Here is a 10000-nt window from a genome sequence, read left to right as displayed (position 1 = left end):
CATGAAACCTTTGTTATATGTGTTACAGAGCAGAAAGCCTTGGAAGAAGAAAAAGAGCAACGTGTACGGGAACTTAGAAAGATATTAAAGCAACAAGAGAAAAAACTGAAAAGAGAAGCATATGAAGCAATGGAAAGACAGAAAAAGACGATGGCAGAGGAATCAGACAAAGTATTGAAAGGTACTGTAGGGAGTGTTAAGAAATGCAGTCTTTCTAGGCTCAGAGAATTGACCTACGTGTATCATTAGAAACTGAAAAGGTGAGGCATGACTGGAATTTGAACCCTTGAACTCTGTGATACTGATGCATTGCTCTACCAGTTGATCTAACAATATTCACGCCACTCAGTTGTGAGCAGTTCAATTTGTTGGGTTCATGTGAAGGGACTCTATGAATGAAATAAAGGACGGTGCCTACTATTTTTATTACGCATAAGTCTGCGCATATGGAGAAACTCGGGTTTCCTATCGGCGATTCCTATTAATACAGGTATATTTTGCGCGGTTTTAAGCTATTCGCAGAGAAAGCAGAACTTAACAAGTGCTCTTGGTTTGCAAAAAAAATTTTGGGAGCAACCATACATTTTTCAGATTATAATTAATCTTAAATTTGAAAAAGAACGCCATACATCGCTTTGTGTTTTAAAGATTTTTGCAAATATTGTTGATTAACTATCTTTGAAGAACGCGTGGTTACCCCAACTGTTCTCTTTTGATTTCAATAACACTTTGTAAGGAGGCTTAAACCAGTTTTAACACTTTCAACAAACTGTACTATTTGGAAGGATTGAATCTACCAACCTTTTTCACTTAATGGTAATGTTATGATGCCATATGAAACACCTATAGATGCGTAACAAGATGCACTCATTAATGTGACTTAACGGGTTACCATGGCAACAAAGGAGCCATCCAAAAACAGCCTATATTTTGTCTTTAAACGCATATATCTCAATACTGAACTCGATGATCACCCCCATTTTTTATTGCTGAAAAGTGATCAGCAGGCTAAGACGGAACTCTCTGGAGCAGATTCGTAGCCACCTTTACATTCAAAAATTTTAAAGTGGTTCTGAATCCGCAGCAGATAATTTTTTAAAACTTTGCAGAGAGTTTCGTCTTAGCCAGCTAATCACTTTTCAGTAATAAAAAATTGGGGTCAACTAGTTCGTTTTTGAGATATAAGCGCTTAAACTCAAAATATAGGGCGTTTCTTTTGTTGCCGTGGTAATTTATTTCGTCACGTTAATATGTACATCTTGTTAAAGTGCTACCGTGACGAAATTTGAATCTTCCCTATCGAAGCCATTTTGGCACATAAACACGTAGTCTGTACGAGAAGAAGAATGCTGTTTACCATTTTCAAATATCTCTTTTTGTTCTGGAGATATTCAAGTTTTATTAATATGCAAATTAGCCAAGTGATGACGTCATAAACCCTACCAAATTTTGATCAAGTATGATGGAGAAAGATATCTCAGCCAATTTGTATCAGAAATACTTCTAGTAGATGTGTTCCACAATATGAGCATACCATTTTTGTTACCATGGCAACATACTGGGTTCCAGACCTCCCTGATATTAAAAGCTTTGCAGACCACCTTTGGCGTTCTGTTTTGATATTTGCAAATGATACCTCATCTGCATGATCCTGTCAGCATATAAAGATGTTAGGTCGAGTTTGTGGCCTTAGTAAATGTATTTCTAGCCTGAGATCACCAAAATATTGAAATCAGGTTGGAGGGGACTGGAAAAGAGTGAGTTGCCATGGGAACCAATTTCTTTACAGTCGTAGGTGTGTTGCCTTCAGAACTATCAGCTCACCAAGTTTCAATGGTCTCTGTTGCAAATTGACCGAGATAGCTCTATTTATATTCTTGATGTTCTATTGGGTTGGGTGAATGACGTCATCAGCCTTCTCATTTGCATATTTAACACATTTTTCGAACTTAAATATCTCTGGAACCAATGCAGATATTTCCAAACGGTAAACAGCGTTTTTAATGTTTCATGGTACTCTATGTGATAAACCAAAAAACTCAAGGGATAAAAATTTGATCACAGTAGCACTTTAAGCAATTATTGGTGTTTCATATGGTACCATAACATTGCCATTAAGTGAAACTGCGTTGTAGAATTAATCTTTCTAATAACACATCCCTCCAAATTATTGAAACCGGTTTGAGCCACCTTAAGATCTGCTTTTTCGCAGCATATTCATAAACCGCGCAAAAATACTATTATGGTCTTTCATGATCCATGTGCTGTTGGCAGATTATAATTAGTGGGGCAGGAAGCAAGCCTACATTTATTGGATTTCACAATACTACAACGCAGCACTATTGTCTGATGGGGCATGAAGCAAAAGCTTTTGATTGTGGCATCATCAGGAAAGGCCCATTTTTAAACGGACAATACACTGTTTGTTTTTTGGGTTTTTTTTTTTTTCAATTGTAAGAGAGTATATGTACAATTTATTTCCAAAATCCAGCAAAATGTAAATTTCTGTGGTATTTGCAACTGACTTGGGCAGATTTGTCCAAAAATGCACGTGATCAGGTGCACGACTGTTTTAATAAGCGTCACGAAGTGTCCCCTTGCTATTCACTCCCGTCTGGCAATGCAGGCCATTAACGTCACCAAGCGTCCCCAGTGAACTGTGCCCCTCAAGTAATGACAAATAGCAGTATTTACCTTCACGGTTTCACCAAACAATAGGGAGCTTAAGCACGCGACGTGTTTGAGACGCAAACGGCAACCGGAAGTAATCATTTCGCATGCCAGGACTGCAGTGTCGCCCAGATTTTTAAACTAATCATCTCTTATGGAGAGAAGATACTTCGCAATATAACTGTGGTTGGGTGAAGATAAGCTAAAAGGGACAACAGCTCACTTCCGGTTGCCCGTTCGCAGCCCAAAAACATCGCATGTTGAAGCTCCCTAATAACGCTAATAGCCCTCCTTACGCTTACGTGATTGCGGGAAATAGGTACCAAATGTTCACTCGTAAAGGGACACTTCCTGTTGAATATCAAAATTCTGCGTGCATCATCTAAATGCGATGTAGCAGCTCTCGTAACGTTTAATGTGATTTGCTCGATACTCGATACTAATGATACTCAAAACACTAAACAACTGAAGCAACGATTTAGACTTGAACGATAGAACCTGTTCACAATACCAAAGCAATAGCTGGTTGCGAGAGCTGCTGCATTACTGCATAATGCGCGCATTTCTGGACATAAGGCAAAGTTATCCATTTTACTCATTTTGTCTTTCTTTGCAGCCCAAGAGGAATTCATGGAAACAAGGCCACCAAAGCCAGAGGTTCAAGCGCACGGCAAGTTTGCATGGAGTTCAATCATACTTCATCTTGAAGTGAATTTAAGAAGTGAAATTTGTACTTTGCAAGGGTAGCTGTCAGGGCCCGGGGGAGGGGAGGGAACCAAACAACAGTAAAACAGGGCACGGTCTTTTTTTTAAATTGGAACTTAAGTGAAGCTATGATCCTCGTAGGTCTGCACGTCTCATTAACAATTATTCCATAAGCGCGCGTTGGATATGAGATGGTAAATAGCCAACGAGGCGCGTATCGCCGAGTTGGCTATAACCAGTCTCATATCCAACAAGCGCGAATGGAATAATTGTTTTATTAAATTCCTTCAACTCCAAAAATTTGGAAGTACGAAATACAAGCGGAAAAAGCGAGCAAATCCGAGCGAAATCGAAAAAAACTTGATGAGAACTGATGCGATGTTGTGTAATACCTTGTTGTCAGACAGACGCAGGCTCATCACAAAAACATTTCTTGCCTTTTCGCGTACTTCTAAACGTCGGAATTGATCCAAACTTTCCACAAAAAAAGTTTTTTTTCTCCTTTTTGGCTTTATTCAAAGAGAAATTTGGCATTCCGACGACAACATTTTTAGTTTAGCAATGCTTAAGGCAATCATTTACCATATAAGGTCAAACCAAGGTATATGAGCTGATAACCGAGATTGAGTGAACCAATCAGAGCACGCGAAATGCATTATCCGAGGTTGAGAATTTAATAATTTGTAATATTCAGTGAGCAAGGTCTCCGAAACCGAGTTGTTCAAGGGACGGGTGAAAGTATCTTGTGGATAAGTCACCATCCATCTTGCATAAAATATACTCCTCGCTTTACGTTTTCCAAGGTTTTCGTACGCGCCTTTACGTAGCTGTGCTTTAAAGGGTACATGTTGATGGTTAAGTATGCAAATACTAACATTTTCGCCCAGAGTGATTAATCCACCGGATAAGGTTATCTGACCTTTGAGCTAATAGTGCCAGATGTTTTCCCCAATTTACTCTAACTTAAATGGCACTCTTTCAGAATCTCAGGGATTAGGGCAGTAGAATCATCTTTTTGAAAAGGTCTTTTTTGACATACCTCAAAAGAACCTTGGACAACGTCTTACAATTTTACGATATAATTACAGGTACTCCCAGTATACAAGTCGCGGTGCACCGACTCAAACGGTTAACTTTTAGTTATTTGATAATTATCTCTATTAGAGTAGTTTTCAATTGAGTATCGAAAGTAATTAGCAAATTGCTTTCGTTTATGATTACTTCACTCTGATTTGTTCAAAGTCCTCCCGCCACTTTTTCAACCAATCAGATGTGATACCAAAACCAATTGTGGCTTGCGCGTGCACATTTTCCCGCGCTTTGTGTCGGCTACGTGTAATCACCTCGAGTTTTGATTGGTTTACCGGATTGTCTCCGTCCTTTTTGATTGGCCACAGTAATTACTTTGCTTCTGCTTTTACGACACCCAATTGAAACTTGCTCTAGATCGTCACAAGTAACAGTGACAAAACAAAAAACCGCACACGCGAAAGTAAGGTTGCCATACTGTAAAAGATAACTTGAAAGATTTTTTGAAATGTTGCTTAATCCAAAAGGCAAACCCCTTAAACGCTAAATTTTGTTGTCTGGTTCATGACATTGAGAGATTTTACATCGTGCAATTGTCAAGGGGTGACCAAGGTCCTTTAGAGGTATGATTGAAAACTCAATATGGAGGCGAATTAATATCGCTATATGTTATTAATAAGCGTAATGCCAGTTGTTCTGTTTATCTATAATTGAAGAGAATTTCAATTATAAGAAAACATCTGGTCCCCGTTCAAAGCCTGATTTAGGTCATCCTTGATTTATGGACATCGTTCTTTCAGTCAATTTACTGATCAAAAAGGTTTCCACAAGATTATTAGCTGTCAATTTTGTGTAAGACCTCTTTTTTTTCCTTCAGCATAAAATAAGATTTTTAAAAGCTTTTTTTGACGGGCAAAACTCAAACCTTGGTTTGGTATTTAATCGCGGGTTAGTTTGGTCGGCTTTTAAACAACTGGGCCCTGAATAAATGCGCCTCAAACTAAGGAAGCTTTCCATTTGACAAAACTGACCGGCCAGATCGGCCATTTGGAAGGACTAGCCCCACAACGTTCGCCTTCAAGTAACACGTTTCGAGGGTGACATATATACTCTTCCAGAAGATGTGAGGGATTATCGTTCAATTGTTCCTTCAAATTGCTGCATTTTCTATGCAAACTGACGGGTCTGGCCAGCCAGTCCTGACAAAAGGAAAGAGGAAAGCGCTCTAACATTGCTTTGGTATAAATTGTTATTTGTTTCAGAGGAAGACGGTGGTCTGTTTGGATTGTTGCTGCTGTTCTCATTATTGACACTTGGTATTGCCATTGTTTTAGTCTTCGTTTGTCACCATGATGCCACCTGCCACGAGCTAATATCTTCTTTATCTTCTTGACATCAAAACATCTTAGACTGAATAAACTAAGTTTTATGGTTAGATTTTAATGAATGTATTCAAAATGTTGCCAATAACAACAACGGAAAATGCATTCCTGTTGCTGAAGTTAAAAAAGAGAGTTCCCTGAGTATTGTGGAGGAAATACCAATAGTGGAACATGAGCTTCTTTACAATTTCAGTGCAAGGCACACAGGACAGCCGTTTTTCATTATCGTTGTTTATCTGATTTTTGAAAAGACCGCTATCTGAAAGACGTAATAAAAGCTGTTTCATTTGGAATTTGGAATTTGGAATTTGTTTCAAGGAATTTGCCGCCATGAAGTGGTAGTCATTGGCCACCGAAACCCTGAGGTGGCGAGCTTCACAGTGGAAGATACCAGCACAAAAATGAAGCGGTTGAAGCGAAGCGGAACGTGGTCGGTGTTTTTCGTTGCAGCACCCGGTGATGTCTCCTGGACGTTTGGCTGTTCGTTAAGGTGGCCTCACGCACCATAAGTCTGGTTTTGAGACATCACTACCTGGCCGGCCGGCCGGCTAATGGAGCCGAATAAGACAGACTATAACATTGGAAAGTCCATGCTCTATACTCACTGCGAATAGTGTGGGGGGGGTTTAACGCCCTCCGAGGGGTTGTGAAACGGGGCCTACGGTTTATAGACCGCTTTATCCGACAAATCTTGAAATGCTAACCATTTGTATTTTCTTCAGTTATTTTAACAGCCTGAATGTTCGCCTCGCGGACAACCCGTGACCTCGTCCTCCTGCTTTTCCGGCGAACCGTGCAATGGTAGCCTGTCTAGTGTTTCTTGAAAGCTCAGAGGTCTTTTGGGTCAATCGCTTGTGCAGTGAATGAAATTCCTTCTAGATCTCAACATTAAGGGACTTTCTTAAGCATACTGAAACCTTTTCTACGCCCAAAACTGGGAAAACTGCTAACCTTTTAGAAGAAGTGGATCACAACTTTACAGGTTGCACGAACAGTCTTTTGTTGGCTTCGTCGAGTCAAGGAACTTGACTGTCGATGGCATTTCGCTTTCCCACTATCGTAGCGCCTCGGTTACTAAGATTAGAGTTGCTTCAGACTTGACTCGTGATCGTTCCAGACGCGTTTTCGAATTGCATCGCGTTTTATAGTGAACTGCTCATTTTTCTGAACACACTCTTCACTAATACCCGCGCTCTATGATTGGTTATGCTATAGGTGGTTTTCACGTTACGTCATCGGTCGCCATGTTGGTGGGCGAAAACAAAATATTTCTCATTAGCTCCTTTTGTTCGTCCACCAGTAATGGTACATTACAGCATTGTTATCTGTGTCCCTAGAGATTTTGGTTGCAAACCACCCATAAGTAAAAATATCTCCATCCCAGGGCGCTGGGTTAATTAATTTATTCTTGGCTCTTGACGGCAAAAATGACTCGGGCTACCAATTTGTAATGTTCCATGGGAGCCCGAAGCGCTCCCGGAAAATTTTCTTAGACTGCATCTCGGGTTTGCATAGCTGTTTCGAATTCTCCTAACTCCCCTTCGTGTTTAGATGAGGCTATGGAAACACGGAAAACCTCCTCTATTGCACAAATAAAAAACGCTCAATATTGTAACTGAAAAGGGCATCATAGTAATAGGAAATCATTTATTTTGTCTTTCATTACTTCTCTATATCGTGAACGATTTTGGTGACAGGCATTTTTACTTGCTGGAGAGCGAGTAACTAGCATGCTAGATGAAACTCTCTGCAAGGTTAAAAAAAATTTGGAGCAGATTCAGAGCCAATCTCAATTTTCCGATTTTGAAGGTATCTCTGAATCCACTTCACAGAATTTTTTTAACCAGCCTGCTCGTAAGTGAAAGTGTTTAAGGACGGCGCCTACTATTGTTATTGCGCATACGTTTTGCGCATCTCGAGATACTCGGATTTATATGGGTGGTGTTCATTAATACAGGGATATTTTTTTTCAAAACTATGCGAAGAAAGCAGAACTTAGCAAGTCCTTTTGGTATCTAAAAAGGAATTTGGGCGTAACCATGCATATAATTAAGCTTCGATTTGGAAAAGAACGCCATAAATAGCTCTGTATTTTGAAGCTTTTTACAAATATTGTTGATTGATTATCTTCGAAAAATGAGTGGTTATACCCCCAATTCTGTCATGCTAAATTTATTGTTTTCAGGTGAAAACTGGGTAAAATTTTAAATGATTAGTACTCTAGCTCACATGTGTAACAATCCTGACAACTCACTGAGATGATACGAAATATAATCTGGCACAAAGAGCTATTCGTATTTAACTTTTGGCGACTTTCATAGGACGACGTCTCCAGACTTCAAAAAACTGGCCATTTTTTCAAGTTTCAATCTATTTCCATCCCATTCATCCTTGGCTGCAAACAACAAAGAATAGCTCCAGTGCACGTCAATGGCCATTGACAACAAAGCTACAGCATTAGTTTTTGGTCTTCATTGATGCAAAGACGTCTTTTAGTGTTTTGAATCTTCACGAAAATAGCATGACAACGCCCCGTTAACGGACAAATAGACAATTTGTTTCTCAGTGGCTTTCCTTTTACTATCGTGACCTATAAGTCCCCAATAATGTTGTATGCATCTTGTGATCTTGTATGACACCAAGTTGCCATACGTGAAACATTTGTTTAAGAGCTTCCGAAAGAGCTATGAGCTCAAGCTACCACAAATTTAACTTTTTTATTTAATGCAGTATTCACTCCTAACTACAACATAAAAAATGTTAATCTCGTCCAAATTAAGGTGACTGAAAGCATTTTTTAAGCCCTTAATACTGTCATTTCTGTAGTTTTTGCATAGAGGCTCAACTGAACTTGGTAACTGACAAGTGTTACCACGAAGGTTTTTATTTTTGATTAACACAAGGCCTGAAGGATGCTTATTCCTCATTAATGCAAAATCCACCCATTAGTCTTTTTGCAGTATTTCCTTACTTAAAATAGTTGAAATAAAGTATGTTTAGCCGCTGTTGTCACAGAATTTCAACAGACGGACTTTTCATAATTCGCAACCAGACGTTTTTTGTTTTCCCAAATTTTCGTCGTCAAATTCCTGAATTTTTTCTTATAGACGACTCATTTCTCGTCGGAACTATTTTAATTTCGAATTTCTGCAAAAGCTAACGACGGGTTTGCGAGAAATTTGGTAAAAATTGCCAACAACTGTCAGTCTGAAATTCTTAAGCACATGAGCAGCCTTTTGGTTCCCCTGGAGGCGAATATACCATTTTACAGTTGTGGCTATTGTAGGTTACCTGGCCTAAGGACGGAAGCGAGACTGCCGGTGACCCTGCTTTGATACAAACCTTTGTGCCTTTCTAGTGTTAACGTAGACTAATTAGAATTGCAACAACACGATTTACATTACAAGGTTACCGGCAGCCTCGTAGCCATTCATAGGCTAGGTCACTGAGAAAACAACTGTAGAATGGCCTTAAACCCACATTTCCGAGACCATCGCAAGAAGGAGAATAAAACGTTTTCGCCCTACTCGTCATAATTGCTTTGTTTTCAAAATCCGCGCCTGCCTTCAATCAATGCCGTTGAATAACTGTTCTCAACCACCTTAAACTAAATAATATTAGGTACATGTAAGAGACTTTTGTTTAAAACAGCCAGGGCACAAGGAAAAAGTTCTCTGAATATCTGTAGAAAATATACATTTAAAACTTTATTGTTGAAATGCATTCCAGGCTTCATTCTATATCCTAGCAAAGCTGTTGTCAATCAAGTCTTCTGGAGCCCTCTCCAAGTCATTCAAAAGCTTAAGCTTACATTAATTCTCATAGGAATACAATGACATGGTCATTTTAGTCATGATCTTATTAGATTCAACTCCTAACATACAAAACTGTTAGAATCTCTTTAAAGTGAATGCTACTTAAACACCATTTCAGATGAAAGCATAATGTTCTTTAGACAAACAAGGTGCTCACTAGAAATCCAAAGTTCTTCAACGAATGCCTTGCCATTCTGTTGTGTTTTATATTGCGTATCGCTTACCCTTCTATTTATCACCAAAGATAGTTTGATAAACGTTTTGCAGTTCTGCCGGTTTTCTGTTCTTTGTGCAAGAGACCACAAAATTGATCACCAAATTAAATCTTTACAAAATCAACTGAACAGGGAATAATTACATGTTCGAATACCGTAAACGCTCTAATAAGCTTATTTAATT

The 10000-nt window shown here is 39.1% G+C and overlaps 2 protein-coding genes across 2 annotated transcripts in view; one reads left to right on the top strand and one right to left on the bottom strand.

Moving 5' to 3' along the window:
* LOC138000638 (leucine-rich repeat-containing protein 59-like) overlaps positions 1 to 6079 on the top strand; it is a 21621-nt gene extending 15542 nt beyond the window's left edge. Inside the window, exons 5-7 of the mRNA XM_068847192.1 lie at positions 29 to 181; positions 3287 to 3340; positions 5667 to 6079. Coding sequence (XP_068703293.1) covers positions 29 to 181; positions 3287 to 3340; positions 5667 to 5797 — 338 coding nt within the window. The 3' untranslated portion in view covers positions 5798 to 6079. The remainder of the gene's footprint in view (positions 1 to 28; positions 182 to 3286; positions 3341 to 5666) is intronic.
* A 2410-nt stretch (positions 6080 to 8489) lies between these two features.
* LOC138000637 (GRB2-associated-binding protein 1-like) overlaps positions 8490 to 10000 on the bottom strand; it is a 16583-nt gene continuing 15072 nt past the window's right edge. Inside the window, exon 5 of the mRNA XM_068847191.1 lies at positions 8490 to 10000. This exon is cut by the window's right edge and continues 1420 nt beyond it. The gene's annotated coding sequence lies outside the window, so the exon portion shown is untranslated.

The sequence above is a fragment of the Montipora foliosa genome, chromosome 4 (genome assembly GCF_036669935.1).
Source record: "Montipora foliosa isolate CH-2021 chromosome 4, ASM3666993v2, whole genome shotgun sequence".
Lineage (NCBI taxonomy): Eukaryota > Metazoa > Cnidaria > Anthozoa > Scleractinia > Acroporidae > Montipora > Montipora foliosa.
The sequence above is the reverse complement of the archived record's forward strand: the minus strand, read 5'-3'. Positions and strand labels throughout refer to the sequence as shown.